Genomic DNA, 25,874 nt, shown 5'->3' on the forward strand with positions numbered 1-25,874 from the left:
GGCTGATCTTCTCCGGCTTTGCAGGGTTGGGGTATCGGGGCTGTTTGGTCTACGCTATCGGTTGACTCCATCTGAGAGGAATGTCCAATCTACTAATCATGCATCATCAATTCAACCATTAGGCTTATATTAATTCAACCGGAATAGGTGATCTTGCACCGTGTGCAGATCATAACGGGTATAGAATACATGTCCGACCAATGGACCGTTGCTGAGTTTTAAGCGGATGTCCAAGTCCATGTCACATACGGATAGTATCTTGCCGAGTGACCCTGGACACTCAGTGCCGCATTCTGTAGCACTGGGCAGGCTTTTGCATGAGATTGCAGCCTATTGTCCACCGTTCTCCGGAACCCTAATGCGGTGCCACTTGTTGAACGTATTGTGCGGGTCGTACTTCTTCTTGAGCTCCTGCAGGCGGGGGAAGTTGTCTCCGAATATTTCCTCGCTGCCCACATCGTGGCCTGTCCTCTGTTAGCTGTCTTTCCTCCCATCCACGACGAGGCCGTCCTACCAGCATAGTTGGCATAGATGCCCGTGCCACGTCTCGGGCCCTGATACCCCGGCCGCTTGATCCCCGCCGACGTCGCAATGCGGCCCAACAGACTGGCCTGCGCCAGCCGGATCTGCGCATCCAGATCGGCATCGTACCACCGAAACAGACAACTGACATTGTAGTACGGCCCGCGGTTCGCGAACGCCGTCGCCTCGTCGGGGACCTGCATGATCTGCGCATTCGGCAGCAGCTCGAACAGCAGCCTGCTATCTCGGGTCTGCGGGCATTCCGTGAGCACCCCGTTGAACTCCTCGTACACCGACTGCACGAACCCCAGGTCCAGCGGGAGGGTGACGTTGCTCCCGCGCATGCTCTTCCGCGGGCCCATGGCCACGTCCAGCGGGTAGCTGATGTTGACCTCGGTGTCGCTCCCGCGGCGGTGCAGCGTGTCCGTCGTGTTGAGAATCCCATTCAGACTGTCGTAGGGAATCATCCCCGCGGTGTTGGCGAGCGGATCCGCCTTCAGCAGCGGCGCGAAGAATTGCTCCGCCCGTGCCTGGTCCCCATTGTAGAACACCACGACCAGAATACAGCACTGCGTCATCGCCGGCGCAACCGTGAACCCGAACCACAGACCCTGCTTGCCGTCCGTCTGCCGCTCAAACCGATTGGCGAAATCGACAATGATCGCGAGTTTCTCCGGCGCGAAGAGCAGCGTGCCCGCGAAGACGGCATTGCGCTGGGGATGCGCGCGGAACCCGAGCTCGACGGCGACGCCGAACTCCTGGCCGGCGCCGCGGACCGCCCAGAAGAGGTCGGGGTGGGACGTCTCGGAGGCGATGACGATGCTCCCATCGGCGAGGACCACCTTCGCCCACAGCAGGTTGTCAATGGCCAGCCCGTACTGGCCGGTCAGCCAGCCGTAGCCGCCGCCGAGGGTCGCCCCCGCCGCGCCGATGTGGCTCAGCGTGCTGCCCACCACCGCCAGCCCGTGCTGCGCCGCCGCCACGTCGATGTCCGCCCACAGCGCCCCGCCCTCGGCGGCCACCACGCGCGCGTCCGGGTCGATGCGCACGCGCCGCAGCTTGGCCAGGTCCAGGACGATGCCCCCGCGCGCCGTCGAGCTGCCGCTCGTCGAGTAGCCCCCGCCCCGCACGGCCAGCGGGATCTGGTGGCGGGTCACGAATCGCACCACGATCGCCGCCTCGTCGGCGCAGGTCACTCGGACCACTGCGCCCTGGTCTCATCAGTCCTGGTCATGTCCTGTCTCGTTGGGGAGGGGCAGAAACTCACGACATCTTCATCGCATGAATCGCTCCACTGCTTGATGTTATCGCCGTAGCCCTCGCATCCCCACGTGGAAATTTCCGCGTTGGTGCCCTGGAGCTCGTCCCGTAGACGACGGACTTGCGAGAGTGGTAAAAACGGCATTATGGGGGGTGTGTGTGGTATGTGTGGTGTGTGTGGTGACATGGATTGGGAAGGGTTTACATAGTCAATAATGTTGGATATCGGGTATATTATAGGGTGAGCAGAGGAACAGCCACCGGACCGTGGAATGGGACGCGAATGAGGTCAGCGCCCAGATTTCACGGCTTTGGGGAATCCGGCCAGTGTTTACCGTCGCTCGGCCGAAATCATGCTACTTTGGCGATTTGTTGCCGGTGGTCACGGTACTTTCTTACCTTATAAGGGTTACGAGAAGGTGGTCTGATCGGACAAAGAGCTGGAGCTGTTGTGGCCTGTGGGGGTGGCAAATTGGGGCTGAGAACGGGTCCACCGGGTTTTCCCGTTGTCGACTGGTGGGAAGTGCACAACACTCTTGGTGACTTCTGGCTCGGACTTTTCCCTGACTCTCCCGACATGATGTAGTCTTTTCTTGGAGGGGGGTTTCTGCAGGCGGTTTCTTCCTTGTCCAGTGTGGAAAGGCTGTCTCCACTTTTGATGTGCGATCCGCGCCGTGGTTGACTTCATCATGATGATCCTGTGAAAATAGGAAAGAAATAATAAAAGTAAGCTAGAAATCCCACTCAAATATCCACTTTAGAATTAGCGTGAATTCATCTTCTTCAAGACAAGGACTTGCAATATACTCAGTAGATCCCGGGAAAATCCTCTGTGGATCATCCATGCTACTTGTAAACAAACTGTGAATTGAGCTGCGGTCAACAGAGGGCAAGCCGTGGGTGATGCGACCGGGCGACCGTGCACGGACCACCCACGCCATCCCCAGCAAGAGAGAATCGACAACTGTCAACAACTAATTGTCAATTTGGCAATTGAGTCTAGCGAACTTCTGTCAGGAAGCAAAGTACAAACATACAGAAAGGGTCTGGAGACGATGCTGACGCAATCAGTAAGCAAGTAGGCAGCTCTGTATCACCTCATCTGAGCGATGTATCAACACAAGGCTTGTGTGTAGTACAAAGTAAGCCGGAGGAACCAACATTATCTCTTTGATTGAAAGGTTTTCAAACATCCCCAATTCCCATAGCTAACCTGTCTACGAGCTAATTTATGTGGCGTATAAATCAGGGATGAACCGAACTGTCCGTGCTATTGCTCGCCACAACTTTCACCCGTGACTTCCCCATGGTGGATGTCACGAACGCACAACTGCACTACTGTCGTTCCTAGCGAGTCCCCAACCCAGGGAGGCTCCCTCAGCAGACCGATATACCTTTACCGAGTATGGTCCTCGTCAAGGATCTATCTCAGCTACAACATTAGCATAATCTTCCCAGAAGCCAAGACAGAGAGTTGAGATGAAGACGAGGAAGTGATCTGCGATGAGAACGTTACCCGTGCGACATGCCCTACTCATCCAGGACATCCCACGATGATCACAGATAAACATTACATATCCTCCTCTACAACCACAGTACCAGCCATATCACCACCGCACCGGGACCCAACACTTCCGCCAGCCAGCCTCCGTGTCGGCCTCCCGCCACCGCTCCACCCCGTCGGCCACCCCATCCTCCCCCACAGTCCAATCCCCCGCCCGCACCCGCTGCGCCCAGCTCTGCAGCACCTGGTGCAGCGGGGTGTCACGCAAGGGGATGAACCCGTTGAACTCGCACTGATACAGATCATAATTGGCATCCGCCGGGTCCTCATCCAACCACGGATTGCCGCCCATGCACGTGCCGTCGCTGAGGCGGGCCCAGCCGTGGCGCCCGATCCCAAACGGCAGCAGCAGGCGGCAGCCGTTCTCGCAGCTTTTGACCCTGCGATCGTCGGCCGTGAGATACAGGCCGGCGGGGCGCGGGGCCGCGGTTCGTCGGTGCTTGTCGTCGCCGAAGTCAGCGAGGAGGGAGTTGAGGCAGAGATCGGGGTTGGGGACGGTCGTGACCGTCTGCCCCGGCGCGTTGGCGGCGGGGTCATCGGCGAGGAAGAGGAGAGTGGGCTTGAGCGGCCGTGCTACGGGGAGTGCACGGCGCATGGCAGATTGATATTCGAGATTTCGCAGCGGTTGGGCGCGGAATTCGGCCTCGGTCGGGAGGCGGATTCCCGGGGCGAAGTAGCGGAAGCGAACCGGGCGGGGGATGGCCGCACTCGTTACGGTGCAGAAGCGGTTGATGAAGCTGTTGGGGACGAGATGGGCTTCTGAGCGCACGGCGGGGTCGGACCAGGGGAGGGTTAGCTGTGCGGAATCCCTGCTGCTGCTGCTGCTGCTGCTGGGTAATCGGATCTCGATCTCATGGACCAGGTCCTGGAAGGCTTGCACGGCCTTGTCGACATCGGCGGCGGTATACGTATGGATCCGCCACGGGCCGATCGTATCAAAGGTAGAGTCACATAGCGTGTCAGTCCCGATATCCCCAGTAGGCCACTGCCCATCCACCCGCGCCTCGATCTTGTTCTCCGTGATCATCTGGAGGTAGTCCGCATAGATGTCTTCGAGCGGCCGGAAGCCGTGACCATAGTTGAGGATCGGGTGGGTAGCTTCGCGGCTCTCGGCGAAGACAGCTTTGCAGGTGATTTGGTCGAATCTATGCACCTTGCTTAGGGCACGATCTTGATGAAGACGGAGGTGGTGAGTTGCGGCAACCTACATGATCCCCCATTCATCGCCATTGGGGTCGTACCAGCTCGTGGCGCGATGTAGGTCGACATAGCAATCCCTGCCGTCGAATATGTCGTTGAAGTGTTCATCAATCAAGGAATGAGGAGTGTTCAGGTTTTCGAGATAATAGCAGAACTCCGGAGCCTCGGGGTGGTAGTACACGCGCTGGAAAAACCGGACCAAATGGGGATGGTAACGCGCGGCGAGTTCTTCGGAGGGTTGAAAATGCCCCCACCAGGTTGGAATGGAGCTGTTCTCCAGGGTTTTTCCTGCTCCAGCCCAGGCGATCAGGAAAATGCGATTATGGAGTTCTGCGCACAATTCATAGTCGAATGGTCCTAGAGGAACTTCCTCTCCGTGATTGCGAGACATGGCTGGACAAGGTTAACATGATTTGGACTGAAGGGCACTTGCTGGTTTCTGTGATCTATGCATTGGAACCGGTGACTCAAAACTCAATTCCATCGTCCACGGCGAAGCGTGAAAGATGCAACGACCAGTTTTGAGTCAGACCATGGTTTACAGAGCTGTAACAACGGCGTTATACGACCCACCAGCTAGCGTGATCTTGGCAGCGCGGTGTTCGAAGACTGGTGTGTGTCTACTGTGGCCGAGGCCTCGTTAAGCTCGACTCAGAAGACCGATCTCTAACTTCTCAGGGTTAGTCCGCCCGTTCCTATCCGGGCTTTGCTCAAAACGTGTGGCCTCACCACGGATTGGCCCTCAAATCCCTATTTTCAGGGCCATCGCAGTAGTCCCGTGAGTGCGCAAGGGGTCCATCTTGTCGGGCCCGGGCCGATACCCGATGTAACCCAGGATGGCTATTACAGATTCTATTACGGAGTAGGTACTCGTATCTCACCAAGCTTCGCAATTATCAAGTCATTCAAGTAATCACAACCTTAAATTGTTCTGCCAGACACCCCGCCAGCGCGCGAATGCGCCAATCCTCACTGCGCAACAGCATCCCGCAAATCGAGCGGTATTCGTTCCGCGCCCGGTCGCGCATCCACCAGAGATCCAATCTCCGCATTTGAGTCAGCCAGACGGCGAGGAGCAGCAGAGCCACTTCATCCTTCCGATGGAGGAGCTGCACGAAGGGTGACTCCATCTCGACGAAGAACCGGATATAGACGCCAAACAGCTGTGGGGCAAGATGCTTGCCCACGGCGGGTGTTTCACCGATAGTACACAGGATGTTGTAGGCGGAGAGATACACGTTGGTGTCGGTGGTGTCGGCGGGTTGAATGTTGCATAGCTCGGCCAGGTGGGCGGTGAGGTGCGGTTCCTGTTGGAATTGGGATGCCTGTGGGGCCTGCACAGTGTGGCGGTCCTTTGCGAATTCCGTGTACCAGAAGGTCTGCGGGAGGTAGGAGTTGTATGGGTGGAGGATCGATTGGTGGATCGCCTGCACCTTGATCCAGGAGAAGGCTTGGTCGATGTCCTCTTGCCCGGTTCGCGTGACCCATGAGGTTGATTGCGTTGAGGCCGGATCCGCGACGACCAGGACATTCATCAGGAAGGCGTTGGAGTGCATCAGGTTGGCGGTCAGGACCGACCGGGGCTGCATCAGATCCCGGTTGTAGAGGGTGGCGAACTGTTGGTAATGATGATAGAAGACGGGCAGCAACCGGTGCCTGTCCGGTTGAAGATGAAGGAGGTCTCGCGCCGACACTGCCAGAATCGCGTGAAGGAGCGAAGGTTGAGAAAGCGACAAGGGAAGCATGTGCGTCCGGTAGATGCGTTGTCGCTGTGCTCCGATCAAACGTCCACTGGTATGAGTCCAGAAATGGTGAAGAAGATACTCCGCGGGGAGGAGAGCACTGGCGACTTGGTTGACCCCCGCCAGCGTTAGGGCATCGCCGTGGATACTGCGAGGTGAGCTGGCTAAGTTTGGGTATAGGCACGCCACGCCCCGTGCGATGCATTTGCGGCAGCTCGGTCTGGTCTCATCACATTTCACCCGTTTCCCCTTACAGGCGTTGCATCCATTGCGGGACTTGAAGTGCGATTTCCTCTGCCCCCCCGTCTCAATTCTCCGGATTAGTTTCTCGCGCTTGGATAGAATCGGCGTGCCATCCAGGCGAAACCGATGCTGCGTGGTGGCAGGGAACATCGAGTCTGGCACTAGACCAGGATATCATGGAAATTGGCACATATCGATCCTACTCCTACACACAAATCCGAGGCCGAAATTCTGGAGTTGGCAGTGTTGCCTGCAATCTCGCTAAACGTACCCCGCAAGTCCCCGCAAGTCCCCGCATTACGCTTGGTATTAGGGCTCCAGCCTCCAGCGCTTTGTTTTCCTACCCATTGTAGTTAGTACTCTCGGTATAGTCAACCGGCAGATGGGGAGATGGCTAACTGGATTTGGGAATTCTGGCAATACGAATTGCCAAGCCCTTCCCTCGGGCTCTTAGCAAGCAGTATATCACAACAAGATCCTGATACTGGCAAATCATCAGTCCGTTCCTTTCGCATGCATGGTCTTGGCGTTAACCGCGACTAGGGTACAGTGTGGGGAGCAGTATGAAGCTGATCGGACGATTCGGCCACTCCTCTCAGCGTGCCCTGCCTGTTGGTGTATAAATATCGAGCTTTTGCCTCTCAGCACTTGTACTGTCATTCAAGATCAGTTGGAGCCAGTCCGACGCAGAATCACAGCCATGGTGTCTCGGAAGCTTCTTCTGTTGCTCTCAAGCCTGATTAGCTGGGGTGAGTGCAGGGCGATTACTGGAGGTAAAGCTGGTATGTTTCCTTAAGCAGAGTCACTAAGCATTGTCTGGTAATGCTGACTGACGTGCCTCGGAACAGCCAGTAACGCATCACGAGATTGGTCAGAAGCTGTCACCAAGGCTGAAGACTTCCTGGCGCAGCTCACCCTCGAGGAGAAAGCCTACATCGCGACAGGGGTTGCAGGGTAGGATGGAGACTTGTTCCTTCGCAAGGAAGTGAACACAAGAGCTGATGGGTCAGACCATGTACAGGCTCCATCGCCCCGATCGAACGTTTGGGCTTCCGTGGCTTATGCATCCAAGGCAGGTCTTCCATCCCACCCTCGAGGTTTTATTGACTAACTGGCTAGCAGATGGCCCTTTGGCAATTCGACCAGCTGTAAGTGGCTCTACATCCGTTCCTTTAACCTTCAATTCCTCCATTCCTGCTGTCAGCTATCTCCAACGATGCTAATTCTTTCCCCTAGGACTTTGCCAGTGTGTACCCAGCGGGAGTCTCGGTTGGGGCGAGCTGGGATAAAGAGCTGGCCCACCAACGTGGCGTCCTTCTTGGCGAAGAGTTTAAAGCCAAGGGGGCCAATGTGATGCTTGGGTAATGTGTTTCAAGATGTAAGGTCGAGCTGCAAGCAACTAACATCGAAGATAGGCCGGTCGTAGGACCTCTCGGAAAAGACCCCCTAGGCGGTCGCAACTGGGAAGGATTCGGGCCTGATCCGTATCTCAGTGGTGAGCTCGGATACCAAAACATCGTGGGGACCCAGTCTACCGGGATGCAGTCTTGCGTGAAGCATTACATCGGGTATGAACAGGCCACGGGGGCGAACCCTACCCCAAACACGGACGGGGTGACGATTCAGGGCTACTCGTCGAACATCGACGATCGCACCATGCATGAGATCTACTCGTGGCCTTTCGCAAGTGCAGTCCGGGCTGGTGTCTCGTCCGTCATGTGCGCATATTCGAGGGTCAATGGCTCTTACTCGTGCGAGAATAACCAGACCCTCAACGCCATTTTGAAAGAGGAGCTTGGCTTCCAAGGTTATGTGATGAGCGACTGGGGTGGTACGATGTCCGGAGCTCACGCCATTGAAAATGGACTCGATATGGACATGCCGGGTGGCGCTGTCGGCTTCGGGGGGACGTCTTGGGACAACTCCCTCTTCGGTGGCAATCTCATCCAGGCTGTGAACAATGGAACCCTATCGACGTCGCGCGTGGACGACATCGTGCTCCGCGTGATGACCCCGTACTTCTATCTCAACCAGGATCGTGCCGACTGGCCGCTCATCGACCCCAGCTCAAGGGAACTCGGGGACTTCTCTGCCAGCATGGCCAACTATAGCTGGCCAGTGGGTGGCGAAGCGCATCGGGACGTGCGCGGGGACCACGGAACCTTCATTCGCAAGCTTGCTGCTGAGTCCGTAACCTTGCTCAAGAACCAAAACGGTGCTCTGCCAATCACGGAGATTCCCCGCTTCATCGCGGTGTTCGGTAACGATGCAGCGGACAAGTCAGCCGGCTTGGCCTCCTCCCCAGACTCCGAACTTATCGGTACCTTTGCTACTGGGGGTGGAAGCGGTTCCGGACGACTCACCTACCTCGTTTCCCCCTTGGAAGCAATCAAGACCTGGGCCGAAGGGAGATCTGACTCTTTGGTCCAGTATATAACCGACAATGAGCTTATTCCTGGGTTGCTCAAGCCCAACAGTGTGGGCTTCGGGGCGGCGATCTATCCCATCCCCGAAGTATGCTTCGTCTTCCTCCGCTACTACGTCTCCGAAGGCCCGGATCACAGCGACTTCGACCTCAACAACAATGGCAGTGCGGTGGTGAACGCTGTCGCCTCGGTCTGTAACAACACCATCGTGGTCACCCATTCTGGCAATGCGAATCTTCTTGACTGGGCGGATCATCCCAACGTCACGGCTATTGTGAGCTGCATCCTTCGTCCACATAACAACCAAGGATAGTGAGTTACTGACCAAAGGACTTCTTGCTACAATAGATGATGGCCTACATGCCCGGCCAAGAGTCCGGCAATGCGATCCTGGATGTCATTACAGGTCAAGTCAACCCCAGCGGCAAGCTCCCATTCACGGTCGCCTACAACGCCAGCGACTACAACACCGCGATCGTGAACTTCACCGCCATGGATGGACATCACCGACCCGAATGGACGCCAGGTGAACTTCACGGAGGGGCAATTCTTCGACTATCGTCATTTCGATCACGCAGGCATCATGCCCAGATACGAGTTCGGATACGGTCTCTCGTACACCAACTTCTCCATCGGGGGGCTTTCTCTCGAGACCGCCAGCGGAAAGGGGGATGTTTCCCCTCGCCCTGATCCGAGCAAGCCAATTCAGCCGGGCGGGAATCCCGAGCTCTATGAGGTTCTCGTCACTGTGAAAGTCAAGCTGACCAACACAGGCAGTTTGGCGGGCGCGACGGTGCCTCAGCTATACCTGGCTTTCCCGCAGGACACAACCCCAGCTGGAACCCCCGTGAAGGTGCTTCGAGGGTTCGAGAAGATCCATCTCAAGGCGGGAGGAAGTCAAACCGTGGCATTTGAGCTTACTCGCAAAGATGTGAGTTTTTGGAATGTCGCGACGCAGGACTGGGAGATCCCGGCTGGGACTTTCGAGGCCAAAGTTGGTCTGAGCAGTCGCATGATTTCGGTCACAAAGATTTTCGAGCCTCTTAAGGGTTGGTCATTTGTCTGATACTGCTTTGGGGTTGACTATGAGTCACGTGAGCTGCGCATATGGACAAGGTGCCATCTTGCCAGGGCCTCTGTCAGAGCTTCACTCCACTCGGGCAAAAAGACTGTTAAGCTATAGATCCAGCCAATGGCTGTGGAATGGAGTTCAGTAACTACTACTTTAGAGATACTAGTAGTAAAGAGAGGCCAATCCCATTCTGAGTATGTATATTGTGGTTCGTCTGATTGTGATGAGAGCGTGAAGAATCTCTGATTCGTACTGTAACTATCTGAGAAGAACCTAAATTTCACTGCAGCCGGTTTCAAGTTATATTTGACGGATTCCCCTATTCCCCTGCCTCCGATTGGTCGGGCACCTCACCCCCTCATCCGCGCGTGTAGATACTACGATACTACGGTAACTTCCTTCCAAATAGCCAATAGCCTGGAATCCACCATCTTCACGCTCCATCAGTATTGCAGCAAGCAAGTAAATGTCCACCGTAATTTGTCAAAGCCTCTCATCTCTGTCACAACTAGATCCGTAAATCGATGGAACGAGTTTAGTAGGATCTGAAGTCTGCTTGTATACACGATGCGTGTACTGACTGACGCATCTATTCTAATAAATTTTCAATGGCACGCAGTATTTCTCCCACATCTCCTCCGTATCCGCCTCCCTCCACTTTCCAATCCCCCCCGACACCCCGTTCTCATCTACCGCCCAGTCCCCCTCCCGCACTCGTTCTGCCCAATTTTGCAGCACCTGGTGAATTGGGACATGGCGATAGGGGACGCACCCATTCTCCACGCACTGATACAGTTCCGAATTCGTGGCCCCGGGTCTCGGAACTATATCGTCCGCGTAGTCCGTGCCCATGATCGTCCCGTCGCTGCGCCGCACCCAGCCCTGCTCCCCAATGCTGAATGGTAGAAGTAGATGGCATCCAGACTCCCAAGCGCGGTTGTCGTTGTCATCACCGCTCAAATATAGCCCCGCGGGTCTCGCGGGGACCGGGAGATCGACTTGCCGCCGTGAGAACAAGATGGAATTGATGGTGATGTCGGGGTCGGGAATGACCATTGGTGGGGTCAGGGGTGATGGTAAAGATGATAGTGATAGTGATCCTTCGTGATCCGCGACCAGCAACAAGGTGGGTCGGATCGGCCTTAAATGAAACAGCTCCTGCGAGGACGAGTCCGCATACTCATAATCTCGGAACGGCTGTGCGCGGAACTCTGCTATCGTGGGGAGGCGGATCCCCGGGGCCAGGTACTGGAAGCATCGTCGGGTGGTGGTCGTACAGATGGTCGCGGTGGCGTCGCAGAAAGCCCCTGCGAAGCTGTTTCGGATGATCCGGGCCTCGTCGCGAATGCCGGGGTCTGACCAGGGAAGTATCATCGAACTGCGAGTATTGATGTTGGGTATGGTTGCAGTTGGCGGCAAGCGAGCCTCGATCGCATCCAGCAGATCTCGCAGGGCGAAGACAGCCAGCTGAACATCTGTGGGAGTATAAGTATGGAACCGCCACGGACCAAACCTTTGAAGAGGAGATTTGGCGAGTTTATCGGTGTCAGTATCCCACTCCCATCGGCCGCTGGGCCACTGCCGGACTTCAACCTTTCGGGACGCAATCATCGCCAGATATGCGCAGTAGATATCTTCCAGCGGCTTCCAGCCGTATCCCGTCCTGACTCGGTCGAGATTATCTTCACAATGGGTCACGAAAGTGGCCTTGCATGCGACCTGATCAAATCTAGCGGAAATGTTAGACGTGGCTGCATTACATGTTCAAGTGTAGTATTGTACAAAATCCCATATTCATCTCCACACATCCAACCTGTTGAATGATGTAACCAAAGAAAACAGTCGCGTGCCTCCGCTAGACCATTGACATGCTCGTCGACTAGGTCCTCGGGCGAGGCAAGACGGTCAATGTAGTAGAAAAGCGGAGGGGCATCAGGGTGATAGTAAACACGTTGAAGGAATTCGATCATCCATGGGTGATAATGCGAGGCTTGGGCATCAGTCGGCTGGAAATGCTGCCACCACGTGGGCAAATGGCCCCAGGTTCGTCCACTTCCCTTCCAGGCAATCTCGAAGATCTGGTTGTGGAGCTCAGCACAGAGCTCGAAGTTGAATCGCCCGATAGAAACATGTGTAATAAGCCGTTGGAACATTTTGCCAATTGCCAAAAAGTCGAAGAGCACGAAGGGAAAGAAGGTTTAATAAATAACCTTGAGGAGAAAGTCAAGGAAAGCTACGGTAACCTCGTCACGCTAGGAGCCAATTAATCGGTAGTCGAAACGCACGGTCCGTTTCTGCCTTACACTGTACTGTACTTTACATACATCTACAGTAAGTTACAGTACAGTATGGTAAGTAGTCGTCCATTCACTTATAAGTGGGCAGGTAGGGCGTTTAAGACAGGGTCGCACGTCGCCAGGTTGCCAGGTCGCTTTGTAATACAGTAAATTACTAGTAATTATCAAGAAACTCCTATAAAAATATGTATTTATAATATACCATAAATAATACCATCTTACAGAATAATAAATATTAGTAAGATCTATAATATACTTAAATCTATATTAAAAATTCTTAATATTATTAGTTGTTTTACTAAATACTTGTAACGGTGGTCACGATATAGAGGAGGATGATTGTTGTATTTTCACTAATCACTAGCTATGCTGAATATGAGTATGACCATTCCCCGAAGGGCGGTGAGTTAAGCGGTGAAATTCTGCCGTCCTCTACGATATCCCTGGCATGGCACGTTACAATACTAGAACTATATACCTAGCAAGTCTAAATATAGAATATATCAAGTATTATTATAATAATAGATTACGAAAATAATAAAAGATTTTAAAATTATAAAAATTTATAAAAAATTATTCGAAGTTGTTAAAAATTATATATATATATATATATAAAGAAACATATTAGATATTATCGGTAGTTTATTGGTAGCCATCAATAATGGGATGTTAGAGTAACTTAGCAGACGCTTGGAAATAATACACAATATGTCTTACACCCGAGCTCGCCAGGTTTACCACCCACATACTCCGTTCAAGACAGTTCTCTTGGTTTCTGACGGCGGCCCCGGGCCTTGGTGCCTGAGGTGCCAGCTCGCCACCCACCCGGCTGCGTTAGCTAGTTCCTCCGAGATAGCCTCAGTAGGAGAATCAATCCTTCTTCACCACCTCTGCGAGAGGCGTCATCGGTTTCTGTCTATTAAGTCGACACCCTGCTAGTCATAAGATAAATTTATCATTGTATTTCTCCACGAAAGTCGACACATGCACGTGCTTTGGCCAAATGGCACTGCGATGTGTGTATATCCTAGGTCCCCACCCAATCGGCACCTCACTCGCACGCCCCGGAGTAGCAATTGCCTGCCCCACAATAATCGGCTGTGCTGCCGCAGTACCCAGCTACAGAGCAGCATGACCCAAATTGCGTACCAGTACAAGTCTTATTCCCAGCGAAATTCGGTCCACACTCACCATTGATGCTCGGGCCTCCGACGTCGGCCTCGCAGCTGCCCGAATAGCACTTGCCTGCGCCACAGAAGTCGCTGCCACTACCGCAGTAGCCGTAGACTGAACAACACCTACACGTTCTGCGTCAGGGATCTTCGACGAAAGAGGAATATCAAGGCAACATACGAGCCAAAACTAGGATTGTTGCAAGTTGTGTACCCATGGTCGGGGCCGCAGGTACCATCGGAGGTCGCCCCTGCGGCTTGGTCACAAGAGCCGGAAATGCACGTATCGGCGCCGCAGTAATCAAACGTACTGCCGCACCAGCCGTCCAAGTTGCAGCAACTTTAACAGCACAACGTGCAAATGGTCAGCTCTGTAGCTGCGTTGCACAAAGAAAGCTTAGGGGGCGATGACTTACTCTCCAAAAGAGGTTCCTGTGCACGTCGAGTGGCCAAATGACGGTCCACAACGACCATCGGTTGACAATGGCGCTGCGGTAACCGGAGCAACGCAGATGTCGTAGCCTAGCCAAAGATTGCTGCACGTGTCGGTAATCTATGCAGACCAGTAAGTGACAATTTCTCAGGGGAGAGTGAATTGTAACACAGGAGGAGACATACATCCACATTAAGCTGTTGAAGTTCGGAAAAGGTGATGCCGCTGAGGCAATATGAGTGAGACTAGGTCGAACCAGGCAGAGTGACGATGAAACTTACAATCGAAGAGCAATTGAATTACACTGAAGACTCATAGTATTAGTTGTGCTCCGAAAAGACTTGCCAGAGAGGGGAATCGTACCGTGTCTCCGGATGCTACTTGATAGTACAGACCACAGTCTGTGGTTGCTCCCGGCTGCGTAGGCTGAGCAGGGGAAGCTTGCTCAAGACCATCAGCAGCCTTACAAGCGAGCAAAAAAATCAACAAAGAGAGCCAATGGATTACTTACCGGTAGTAAAGTAGGAGCCAGCGGCCGTAGGGGCATAGATCGCTGCAGTGGCGTTATAAGTGCCACCAGGAGCGCTGTGAAAGATCGATTCATGTGAGAACAGTTCGTAGCATGTGTACTGGGGAACCATGATTCCAGCCTACCTTGTACAGACCCTTTGAGCAGCGTTGAGATATCCACACGAGCCCTGTATATAAGGATTCCAGCTGAGAAACTGCGTTAAGGTGACATTATGGTCTTCAGTGGAATACCGTGCAGCCAGATCCTCGCTAAACGCCAAGTCAATTGTTTCAGCCAAGATCATCCATCGCACAATGAGGGTGAGACTCACCAAGATGGAAAGTGGTAGATGGTGTCTAGCTCACAGGGCAAAGGTAGGCAGATTGGCTTATCAAATTGACAAGCCGTATCACCCGTGGCATGAATAGCAGCACCGGTGCTGACATTGTATGTGTCAGTAAGATCATTACAGTAGAGGATCGCGCCTGGTAGTACAAGTTGGCCTGAGCAGGTAAACGCTGCAGCCGTGGTGGTGGCGGCGGATGTCGCCGCAGTTGTGGCTGTTGCAACAAGAAGGCTTGTGGCATATGTTGTTGCTGGAAGAGATGTTGAACAATGCTCCTGGATGTCTCTATATTGATTGACAAGGTATTGACCAAAGTCTCCCCCGGGAAGATTCGGGGACATCAACCGCTGTCTCCACATTTTTATGAAGCACTCGCTGCAAACCTATATGAGTTATCAGTTTCAACGCATCTGTCTGCTGGAATTGAATCACACACTGTAGATTCGTTGTACATTTTTGTGATCTTCATCATATCCGTGGTCATGTTCTGAGAAGTCCAAGTCGGATCTTCACAATACGCCGGATTATCAGCCGCGTCGGCATTGTCGCATGCATCCGGTGAGTATCTGGTCATTGCTAAGGATTAACATATCGTGTTCCCCCCTCAGATACCCGGTGCATCATACCTGATATAGTCTGCTCCTTGCCATGTTTGGGACTCCAAGTAGCACCAATCGGAGGAACTATAGGTGTCTACAGTCAGATAGATTTGAACCTCAAACACTTGCTCATAGACACTAAGTTGACAAAATACCTTGACTGCAAACAAGCAAGATCATAACCATCATTCCACATAGTCGGTACAATTTTTGCTAAAGTGTTCACACCGCCGCTACCGATCATGGTTTCGCTGTCACACTGGATGTCAACAACCGAAAGCCAAGTGGTTAGCGACTCATGACATGCGGGTGTGCAAAGGTCTGTCATGTTTTGTGTGTCCCAGGCTGATCGGCAATGGTTCCTTTTAGCATTAACCATAACAGACAATAGAGTGGGTGCGGCAATACTCACCGAAGTTGTCTGGACCGGAAGCAGCATTAGACGCTGTTTTTCTATCACAATTCAGGGTTGAGTTTCTGCATTGTTTTCTCAATTATGAGCCAGGTCTCTTTATCGTTTTCATTTGTAGAAATTTGACACCGCACGTACAAGGCTTGAAGGCATTGCGAAGATAGCCCAAATGCATCCTCGAGGTACGACGGTTGAATGCCATCGTACAGACGAAAAGAAGCGGTCTGCACCAGCACCGCGAGACTTAGTTGCAGGATCAAGGCAACCCCGGTTTCAGATCTCTTCAAAGGTCCCAGTATAGAAGGCATGTTGTTGGAGAGAAACAAGTATTCTTGTGAAAGGTCCGAGCCTTGTTGAGACTGGAAAGATCTTATATTCCCGCTCTTGCGAAGTCAGTCGAGAGCGATGAAGAAAGACTTTCACAACCTTACCCCTGAGTCGGGCTATCCTTAGTCGAATTGTCAAAATCGTTCTGTCATTGAAATCCCCATCATCTCTCAGTGGGGCGGTTCGCAATCTAAAAGAAATGCAGGGGCATGACTTTGAGGGTTTTCTTGCCATCTGCTTACATCTAGTTATCGAGAGGTTTGAATTCTTTTTTTCGGCCTACAATGGCTGTACAGGTACGTACGGCGCTTTCTGTAGTGGGCAGTAGTCAATTTAGTGTGTGTACTTTGTATAAATACAGGTTAGGCTCGGCCAGCTTGGCGATCTAATGATCTAGCCGCAGGGTTTGGGTGAGACATGTCCAATGGAAGAAAGCCTTGAAAATCCTACAGTTACCACCGAGGTAGTGCTCAACCAAGGGTTTCAAGAATGCTTGACCAGATATAGCTAGAGTATGCAGGGACTAACGTTACTGGCTACAACTTGGAGGCTTTGCTGACAGTATTTTACGTGAGTTTTACGCCCCTACAGCATTATCCGCCGAGTAGACACTAGTGGCGAGAGCGAAGCAAACGCATTGGTCTCGGCCCGTACAGTTCGCTTTAAAGGCTTACAATGGGTTTATGAGGGCTGATGGGGGTCTTGGCCTGCTTGGCATTCCACAAAAGAGGCAGCCCAGCCGGCCGAACTGTTCCTTCTAAGACGGATTTGCCACCAAACTGGCAGCTTTGATATTATCGCCTGCTCGCTAAATTGATGATGTCTAGATTCCTTGGCTTCGCATTCGCCGGAAGCTGTGATACGGGCTTATAGTGCTTTCATGGCTTATTTCAGTGAGAGAAATAGGAAGCATGAGCGGATACTATCTTGTCCAAACATACACAGTACCTGACGCTCGCTAATACGGATTGAAATGAACAAAGCCTAACAGAAAACTAATTTCCAAATGCGGAGGAAAAAGATGAAGAGCAAAGAAAAAAGGGGTAAGAGCATATAATAGCCTCTTTGGTGCATATAAAACAGAGATGCTAACCTTCTCCATGGTAGAGGACCGCAGCTGGGTGACTTGCTTTTCAGATGATCTTGCTATGGTAAGCCACGACGTTTACCAATTTTCCTGATAATATGATTATTTCCTCTTCTCCGAAGGCCGATGGTCTTCTGGGTTTCACCACGCTTGTGGCTATTTTGGCAGTAACGCAAGGAGTGAGCGTCACGAGTACCAACGCCAGCAGTGCCTACGTCCCGTTGTTTGCCGTCCATTCGAACTCCACTCCCGTCTTTGAGAACACAACAGGACACAGTGTGAATCCCCTGGTGAAGGCTCTTCAGCCTGTCGATGCTCTTGCAACAGTCAAGACACTACACCGACGGGATGATCTGCCTACGGGCACTTGTGCGCCCGGAACTCCTTGCGTGAACGGGGCCTGTTGTAGCAAAACCGGAATCTGTGGGTATTCACCGTCCGAATGTGGTACAGATGTCTGTATCTCCAACTGTGATGCAAAGGCCGAATGTGGTGAGTACGGCATGGTCGGCAACAACACCTGCCCACTAAATGTCTGTTGCTCCAAATTCGGATTTTGTGGTACTACGTCGGTAAGTCTGAGTCGGCATCTGCATAGTCGATGATCTTCAAGCATGCCGAAGACTGATGAGTGAAACATTTAGGATTTTTGCGATGCCGGTTGTCAGGAAGGCTATGGGGGCTGTGGCGCTGTTACGAAGCCATCCTGCGGAGGGGCCAGTGCGAAACAGAGAACCATTGGTTACTACGAGGGATGGTTAGTGTCCTCTCTTGCCAAGGCTACATCATAAGAAAACGTCGCAACCTGACTCATTGCCCGAAATTCGCAGGTCCTCAATTCGGAAATGTGACAAGCGTCTTCCCTCGAATCTCGACGTGACACCATACACACACATTAACTTCGGTCTGTTCTCAACTCGTTTCGCTTTGTGACATGGGATACTATCATAACTTGCACATGCTAACAATGGCCCTCTCTCATAGCATTTGTGTACTTTCATCCTACAACATTCCAGATCGTGCCTATGGCTGCAGGCGACGAGGTTTTGTATCCTCAATTCACGGCATTGAAGAAGACCAAATCGTAAGTCTTGCATTACCAATGAGACTCGGCTCACTTAACTGGAGCCTAAACAAGTATCCTTTGTTATAGTAACTTGAAAACATGGGTTTCGCTTGGGGGTTGGAGTTTCAATGTGAGTATCCCAACCCGATCTCGCCTATGATTAGGATCCCTCGGTGAGTCAAACATGGCATCAGACGGAAATTAACAAGAAGCAAGGACAACACCAATACCCCGAATACGCAAACGGCGTTCAGTGACTTGGCGGCAAGTGCGGAGAACCGGCAGACCTTCATTATCTCCGTGATGTCCTTCATGCAAAACTGGGGGTTCGACGGCCTGGACATTGACTGGGAAGTAAGTCTAAGAGTTTTTGGGCGGTGGAGCAATGACATTATGGCTGACCTGGAAGCAAATGTAGTACCCCGGAGCCCCTGACCGAGGCGGGGTGGCTGCCGATACCACGAACTATGTGACTTTGCTAAAAGAGTTGAAAGCTGCCTTTGGGAGCCGGTACGGCCTGAGTGTGACACTGCCAGCCTCCTATTGGTATCTCCGGTGGTTCGATTTGCAAGGAATCGAAGCAAATACGGATTTTCTCAATGTCATGACGTACGACATTCATGGGGTCTGGGACTCATCGAACAAGTTCACTGGCCCCTACGTCCGACCCCATACAAATCTGACCGAGATTGAGAATGCCCTCGACCTCTTATGGCGAAACGATGTGAATCCTGGGAACGTCAATCTCGGACTAGGCTGGTATGGCCGGTCCTTTACACTCAAGGACCCCACTTGCAACATCCCTGGCTGCGTGTTTAGCTATGGAGGTACGGCAGGAGAATGTACGAACTCCGCTGGAACACTCTCGAATGCCGAAATCCAGCGGGTTATTACTGCAAATAACCTGACCCCAGCTTTTGATCAAAAAGCAGCCGTCAAGTGGATCACGTGGGGCAGTGACCAGTGGGTCAGTTACGACGACGGGGAATCTATGCAAATGAAGATCATGTTCGCGAATCAGCGGTGCTTGGGAGGTACGCTGATCTGGTCGATCGATCAGGATGGAAGTGACAATACCAGCTTGAATGATCTGATGGGCGTGGGCACCGCTAATGGCGTCTCCGCTGCGGAAGCCGAAGCGTATAAGCAGGTCCTCACCCAGGCCAATGATGCAGCCACAAAGCGTAACTCTTGCTACTGGTCTTTTTGCGGCGAGGATTGTATCCCGGGTTATTTCAGCCAAACCAGTGCCACCGGGCAGGTTTTGGGGGTTGATCGGGACAGTGCCTGTCCTAGTGGGCAATTCAAGCAGCTCTGCTGTGCCCCGGGCACTAATCCAGGGACTTGCTCCTGGAACGGGTTCCGAGGGGTAGGTTTGTCGTGTGCCTCAAACACTTGTCCCGATGGCACTGATTTAATCGCATCGAACAGTAAGTTTCTTACTCCCAGCTACCTTCAAAGTTTCCATGGCCCATATTGCTATGTTCAACTGCCATTGGACCTTGTCTGTGGTTGCTAAGATCTATCTTTTTCTACCAGCAAATCAGTACGAGTGGGACAACGACCGGGCGAACTACAGAGATTGGACGTGTAATGGTCTGTGGCGCGTCCCTTTTTAGTTTCCTGCATCCAACTGACGCTCGAGGGGACTCCCAGGAGGATCTCAGTCTTACTGTTGCTCGGGCTTCGTGCCCTCGCCGTACACCAACACCGACTCGTTGAACCTGATTGGGCAAGATCAAGAAGAGGGTGAAGCAACCGGCAATCTGAGAAAACGAGGAAGCAAGTATGGGTACTGGACGCTCGGGAAGAACGATCCCTTGTGCAATGTGGAGACTGGAATCGACGCCGTTAATGCCTTACTCGGTAAGTATTCCTGCGTCCTGCCCTTCTAGCCACTCGTAAGTTTGGCTCCTCGCAAGACTACTACCTAGCCATCTCAAAGATTGATCGATCTGATTCCGCAATCTCTTTTGCAGATTTTGATAGTGGCATTCCGTTCGCGGGCATTAGGTATGGCTTCGATGACTTAGCGGAGTCGGCATACATGTGCATCGAGGACAACATCCAGGCTGCGCACGAGTACAACGCAGGAATTGTCGCGAATATCGGTCAGGGAGCCATGGGCCCTGGGATCGTGACGCACCCTCCCGTCGAATTTGAGGATGTACCTACTTCTCTAATTAACGCCAAGGGCGGCTGGCAGAGAGCGCAGTACGGCAAAAAAGATCGAGACTGCAGCGTGACATACTATTGCCGCTATGGAAGAGGGTTTGATGAAGTGTGCGACAATCAGCGCTGGGGGGTGGACAAGGTAATGTCGGGACAGACGGTGTATCACTACCAGAAACGGCCAGGTAAAACCTTCAAGGACCAATGGAAGCATTTTCGAGGCGATGAGTACAAGTCTCTAGTTGTTTCTAGTGCTGGTAGCGGGCGACTTAGTTGTGAAGTGTATGCCCCCCCTCCCCGTGCAAGAAGTCAGCTAACAACTTCGGGGACATTCAATATAGGGACGAATTCCCCTTAGGATCTCTCCTCGAAAACAAAGTGCAGGCTCTTCGATGGATGAACGGTCCTGCCAACGGAGCGCAAGGTCGAGATTGGGATAACTGGTTGAGTATGAGCTTCAAACCCTGTTCCTCGCTTCGAAGTGTTCGAAAAATCATTCCGAACGAGCCTCCCATTACCTGGGCCTTTGGGAGTCTCAGCGATGGCGATCCTCGGGCTACAGCCCCTATCGATGGGAAGCACTTCATCCAAAAATACGGCTTCGACTCGCAGACTCCGGGTAGCCTGTGTTATCGTACGTGTTCAAACCCACCAATGCACCTTCTATCAGAATCTTTCTCAAGGAATCGGGAAACTGACCAACGCGCCCAAATACTTATCGCAATCCAGCCATTTTCACATATATGAAAGAAGATGTGAAGGTGTACCGCACAGTACGAGATGTTGGGTTCCGTGTCTATCCTGAAGATCCGTAAGTTCTCTTCACGATTTGCTATTGAGGCTCCTCTTCGTCTGTGATCTAACGAAAACCCAGGATGTTTTTTGAACCCTACAACTGGCCGCGGCAGGAGTATGCGAGGCCTCCCAGCTATCCCGACAATCTGCCGGACAATGTTCTCTCCGCCGCTTGGCTGAAGCGCGAGGTTGCCGTATCCGTGCTCCAGCGGGACCTGCCACTTTCCGCCGTCTATCAGGCCGAAGTGGTGGCGGAACAGTGGCGCGAAGAAAGTGAAGCTGCCCTTCCTGCCCCAGAGCCCACCGAAGGGGCTGCGTTTTCTTTCGCAGGGATTGCTAGTGAACACGGTGGTGGCCCATCTGGCCCGGTTGCCTCCAGGCGGCAGAGCATTCCCAACACCCTCGCTCGGGAGACAAATCCTGCTGCTACGGCCACTGCTATCACGACACCCACGCACCAAGAAGGTGACGAACGGATTAAGCGCCGGAAGAGACATCTATTGGATCATCAACAACATCACTATCACTAGAATTGAGGAACCAAGGGCTCGGGCTGTCCACAGGGGCACCATCGCCAACCTTGTGCAGTAAATCCAGAGAATAGAACACAAATGCGATACAACACTAATGGTGTCTGAAGCCAGCAAGCTTCTGGGCGTGAAGTTAGCACTCTTACTCATTTGGTCGGCACTCATAAAGAATCGTGGCGGAGAGAACCAGTTCCAGTTGTTCTACAAAACCTTGTCTTCTTCTGAGCATGTCATTGTTCACACTTGGCATGGTCGAACTGATTGTGTCATTCAATAACGCTGGCAAAAGCTGACAGTGAACCTTCTGCGACGAATGGATAGAATCCCCCACGCACCTGCCGAACACCACGCATCTTCTGAACAGCTCGGTTTCCACCTCTTTCCCACCACTTCTTCCACACAACGCGTTTCTCTTCTATTCTCAACAAAACTCTCAAAATCCTTTGGAATTCTTCAAAATCTAAATTGGGTACTGTTCTATCTACACATACACATAAATAGATTTTTTTTATTAATATAGAACTATCAATACCCTAATTAAGGTCTGAAATCCCAGGGAAAATATTTTTATCGCAACACGTGCACAGTGAGCAAGCAAGACAAGCATTTTACTACACAGACAAGGCAGCGAGGCCTCTCCGGAGTCTCTGTAGGCCTCTCTCTAAGTAAGTAGAGCAGTAAACCCTCCCAAAGTATTCTTATAGATGTCTTAACCTTAGGCCTTTAACTACTGGCAGTTTTAAAACCGACTAGAGTCAATTTATAGTCTCTTTTTTATTGTTCCTATAGTGCATTCAATAGCTATTTCTATTGACTTTGTACGTTTTCTGTATCAAAAATAAGCAGTTTTGTTGATCTAGTGATATCACTGGCATATGCGCTTTCATGGGAGTTTGGTGGGAAAGATCGCATTTCAAGGACATGGTAAGAACTCAATTAGTATAACCACCAAGAACTTGAAAGTTAATTCTACATTGCCCATTCCCGAGCTTCATCAAATTGCCGTATATTTCCCAGGGGTACAGACAGGGTTACTGATGCCAGAAAGCCGGCCCTACTCCCGTGACCCACCACTTAATCCGCAAGACAAAAATTGCTGTAGGTTGGATATCAAATTGTACACTGCTTCAGATATTTGTACAAAACCCTTGATTTATATTGGAACACAACCGATAGGATGAAGAACATCGATGATTGAGTTCATTCACATGTCAGATCAGCAGGGATAGCCCCGAAAATTGTCGACCAAAACAGCAGCGGCATGCGGGGGAAGCTGTGCGGAGGAGGCTAGCGCTATCACACCATATGCAGGTGGGATCACCCTGCTGACGCTATAGCTGACAAGACCAGGGATTTTCTCTGTGCCTGTTCCGGAGAAGCTGACCGATTGGACTTAGTGAGTTTGCCGGGCAGCAACCCAAAGTATAATTGAGTGAAGAAAGTCCGACGCTTACGTTGTGGTGTTGTGGTGTGCCGTCCCTCGCAGGAAACCAGGTTATGGCAGCCGAGGCAGCGGAGGCTACGACCCATTGCTATCGGTGGTAGCAAGATACATTTCCCTAACGCACCACAAAACCCATTGCAATGAGGAGAGTTGTAACGGGGCGCGGGTTAATCCGACTTTCCCGGGCTGTGCAGTGCTTCTAGAAGGTCACCGCTGGTTGGGGGGATCCACTTGGCGCCGTGGAGGGTTCGCCTTTCTTCTTATCCGCCGGGGCGCAACAATCAATTGTTCTGAACATCTTCCATCTCTACCAAAAGATCGAAAGTATCTACGCAGAGTACATCTTCTCCTGACGAGCAACGAGGCATTCTAGAATGGACTGTACATCCAGATATGACATGACATAATCTTCCAACCAGGGATGGCAGTTCCAAGGCAGGGCGAGAGAGTCTCTGCCTGGAGTGGAGTCACGGGAAGGCCGGAGCCCTGATCGCTCGCTATCTTTTTCCCTCCCCCAACGGACGCAGCGCTCCAGTCTCCAGCTCTCCAGCTTACACCACGCCAAGCAATAATAAGCAACAAGCTGCGGCTGAGTTCAGCATGGCTGAACCGACCAATCTCGTTACGCAGCTGAAAATGACCGAAAGTGCCTGAGGGTTGCGGGAATAAATGATTAATGATTAATGAGGGATCCGGGCCATCCGAGGGAAATTCCCCACTTTGACTGGCTGCCCGAAGCCCGACACGAGGTTTGATGTCATTCGGCTTTGCTGCGCTGTGAACTGCACTTTTACAAGGAACTGGATCCTTCCGTCTAGTGTCTCCGTACCTTGCGGGGATTGTCGGTCAGCGCCCGGCACATAAACACAGCTTCCCCCCCCCAAAGCCACCGTACTTTGCCCTTTTCTCTCACCTTTTCCTCTTTCCTCCCCCCCCCCCCCCATCTCCCTCATCCCCTCCTCGCCATGCTCTCTCCGGCCCGGCTCCTCCCTCTCCTCGGGAGTATTCTCCCTCTTGTCTACGGGTTGCCTACCACCAGCCCGTCCGTAGTGCTCCCTCCCACCGAGGATCCCTTTTACAGCGCCCCCAATGGCTTCGAGAGCACCCTCCCAGGCACCATTCTGCGCCTGCGCCCGGCCCCCGGCAACCTGACGGCGCTGGTCAGCAACGCCTCGGCGGCGTACAACATCGTCTACCGCACGACCGACAGCCAATACCACCCCTCGTGGGCCGTGACGACGGTCTTCATCCCGACCAACCCCAGCACGGGCAGCGACAACCGCACCGCGCTGCTCTCCTACCAGATCGCCTACGACTCCAACGACCTCAACGCCAGCCCCAGCTACGCCATGTACAGCTCGCCGCCGACGGACGTCTCCCTAGCTCTGAGCGAAGGCTGGTACGTCAACGTGCCGGACTACGAGGGGCCGCTGGCCTCCTTCACCGCGGGCGTGCAATCCGGGCACGCGACCCTCGACTCGATCCGCAGCATCCTCTACTCCGCCTCCAACCCGCGGGTCACCCAATTCCACGCCCTGGGCCCCGCGACCACCCGCACCGCGCTGTGGGGCTACTCGGGCGGCGCGCTGGCCAGCGAATGGGCCACGGAGCTGCAGAACCAATACGCGCCCGAACTGACCCTCGCCGGCGCCGCCCTGGGCGGCCTGACGCCCAACATCACCAACGTGATGAACACCGTGACCGGCACGCTCTCGGCGGGGCTCGTCCCGGAGGCGATTCTCGGCATCGCCAGCCAATACCCGGAGACGTACGACTTCCTGGTCTCGCAGCTGCACCCGACGGGGCCGTACAACCGCACGACCTTCCTGGCGGCGCGCAACCTGACCCTGACCGGATCGGAGCTCTTTTTCGCCGGCCAGAACATCTACAACTACTTCGTCAACGGCAGCGACACCTTCCGGGATCCCCGCGTGCAGTACGTGCTCAACCGCGACGGCTACATGGGCTACCACGGCGTGCCGCGGCTGCCCGTCTATGCCTACAAGGCCATCCACGACGAGGTCAGCCCCATCCGCGACACGGACGTGCTGCTCGCGCGCTACTGCGGCGTCGGCGCCAACATCCTCTACGAGCGCAACACCGTCGGCGGCCATTCCGCCGACCAGATCAACGGGCACGCCGCGGCGTTGACCTTCGTGGGTGCCGTGCTCGAGGGCCGCTATGCCAGTCTGTACAAGACCGAGGGGTGCACCTTCCGCAATGTCACGGTCAATGTCACCAGCTCTGTGTTCTAGGTGCGGTTGGTGGGTGATGGGGTGGGTGTGCGGAGGTGTATAGTATCTGGATGGGAGGGTTGTACATACTAATGCTTCGGGGTGAAATGCGGGGGATGTAATTATGAGGAAACGGTCGGGTATGCTATGCTGATATGGGATATGCGATATATATACTAATGAAGATGAGTTTATGAGCTGTGGTTTGTTTGGAGGAATTCAAGACTATTTGTAGTGAAGATTTTGGAGCGGTTTGTCTTCGGTGTAGATGGTAGTTTCAGGTCAGACTTGATCTAGGTGCAGTATGTGTCGGGCGATCGCTCTCATCAGTGGGCCTAGTACACACATCTGAGATCTACACATGTAAGTCTTGAGAACTCGCAGTACCATTTGGCCCTGGACACCGCTTGCGTCCAAGGA

The 25,874-nt window shown here is 52.9% G+C and overlaps 8 protein-coding genes across 8 annotated transcripts; 3 read left to right on the top strand and 5 right to left on the bottom strand.

Annotated features, from left to right (window-relative positions):
• Positions 1–330: 330 nt before the first annotated feature.
• Positions 331–1,927, bottom strand: BO72DRAFT_465747 (FAD binding oxidoreductase; the record flags this gene model as incomplete). Its single annotated transcript, XM_040946734.1, has 3 exons — positions 331–464; positions 515–1,733; positions 1,790–1,927. The coding sequence occupies 3 exons, from the start codon at positions 1,925–1,927 to the stop codon at positions 331–333; spliced, it is 1,491 nt and encodes a 496-aa protein (XP_040804822.1).
• A 1,033-nt stretch (positions 1,928–2,960) lies between these two features.
• Positions 2,961–4,937, bottom strand: BO72DRAFT_421824 (uncharacterized protein; the record flags this gene model as incomplete). The annotated part of the gene is made up of 2 exons (XM_040942783.1): positions 2,961–4,499; positions 4,614–4,937. 2 exons carry the CDS (start codon positions 4,935–4,937, stop codon positions 3,390–3,392), a joined length of 1,434 nt encoding a protein of 477 aa, XP_040804823.1. The 3' UTR covers positions 2,961–3,389.
• Positions 4,938–5,313: 376 nt separating this feature from the next.
• Positions 5,314–6,991, bottom strand: BO72DRAFT_261541 (Zn(II)2Cys6 transcription factor). Its single transcript, XM_040940126.1, has 3 exons — positions 6,931–6,991; positions 5,474–6,871; positions 5,314–5,408 (listed from the first exon to the last, which is right to left on the bottom strand). The coding sequence occupies exons 2-3, from the start codon at positions 6,679–6,681 to the stop codon at positions 5,402–5,404; spliced, it is 1,215 nt and encodes a 404-aa protein (XP_040804824.1). The 5' UTR covers positions 6,682–6,871; positions 6,931–6,991; the 3' UTR covers positions 5,314–5,401.
• Positions 6,992–7,231: 240 nt separating this feature from the next.
• BO72DRAFT_474922 (beta-glucosidase) lies at positions 7,232–10,023 on the top strand (the record flags this gene model as incomplete). The annotated part of the gene is made up of 8 exons (XM_040947301.1): positions 7,232–7,304; positions 7,380–7,485; positions 7,542–7,603; positions 7,654–7,679; positions 7,768–7,892; positions 7,947–9,231; positions 9,306–9,434; positions 9,484–10,023. The coding sequence occupies 8 exons, from the start codon at positions 7,232–7,234 to the stop codon at positions 10,021–10,023; spliced, it is 2,346 nt and encodes a 781-aa protein (XP_040804825.1).
• Positions 10,024–10,458: 435 nt separating this feature from the next.
• BO72DRAFT_524778 (uncharacterized protein) lies at positions 10,459–12,182 on the bottom strand (the record flags this gene model as incomplete). The annotated part of the gene is made up of 2 exons (XM_040949904.1): positions 10,459–11,758; positions 11,812–12,182. 2 exons carry the CDS (start codon positions 12,180–12,182, stop codon positions 10,624–10,626), a joined length of 1,506 nt encoding a protein of 501 aa, XP_040804826.1. The 3' UTR covers positions 10,459–10,623.
• Positions 12,183–13,377: 1,195 nt separating this feature from the next.
• Positions 13,378–16,107, bottom strand: BO72DRAFT_370304 (carbohydrate-binding module family 18 protein; the record flags this gene model as incomplete). Its single annotated transcript, XM_040940957.1, has 14 exons — positions 13,378–13,624; positions 13,680–13,838; positions 13,915–14,051; positions 14,117–14,156; positions 14,213–14,235; positions 14,295–14,371; positions 14,443–14,516; positions 14,586–14,711; positions 14,774–15,171; positions 15,225–15,354; positions 15,415–15,471; positions 15,543–15,732; positions 15,800–15,864; positions 15,938–16,107. The coding sequence occupies 14 exons, from the start codon at positions 16,105–16,107 to the stop codon at positions 13,378–13,380; spliced, it is 1,893 nt and encodes a 630-aa protein (XP_040804827.1).
• Positions 16,108–17,067: 960 nt separating this feature from the next.
• BO72DRAFT_261623 (glycoside hydrolase family 18 protein) lies at positions 17,068–21,933 on the top strand. Its single transcript, XM_040940127.1, has 14 exons — positions 17,068–17,169; positions 17,234–17,785; positions 17,858–17,970; positions 18,044–18,117; positions 18,198–18,297; positions 18,367–18,409; positions 18,496–18,633; positions 18,698–19,709; positions 19,819–19,875; positions 19,936–20,145; positions 20,259–20,733; positions 20,793–21,085; positions 21,181–21,262; positions 21,326–21,933. The coding sequence occupies exons 2-14, from the start codon at positions 17,312–17,314 to the stop codon at positions 21,774–21,776; spliced, it is 3,522 nt and encodes a 1,173-aa protein (XP_040804828.1). The 5' UTR covers positions 17,068–17,169; positions 17,234–17,311; the 3' UTR covers positions 21,777–21,933.
• A 2,219-nt stretch (positions 21,934–24,152) lies between these two features.
• Positions 24,153–25,665, top strand: BO72DRAFT_444839 (lipase 1 precursor). Its single transcript, XM_040943911.1, has one exon. The coding sequence runs from the start codon at positions 24,186–24,188 to the stop codon at positions 25,473–25,475; it is 1,290 nt and encodes a 429-aa protein (XP_040804829.1). The 5' UTR covers positions 24,153–24,185; the 3' UTR covers positions 25,476–25,665.
• The last annotated feature ends 209 nt before the right edge of the window (positions 25,666–25,874 follow it).

This window comes from Aspergillus fijiensis (genome assembly GCF_003184825.1).
Source record: "Aspergillus fijiensis CBS 313.89 unplaced genomic scaffold BO72scaffold_7, whole genome shotgun sequence".
NCBI classification, from domain to species: Eukaryota; Fungi; Ascomycota; class Eurotiomycetes; order Eurotiales; family Aspergillaceae; genus Aspergillus; species Aspergillus fijiensis.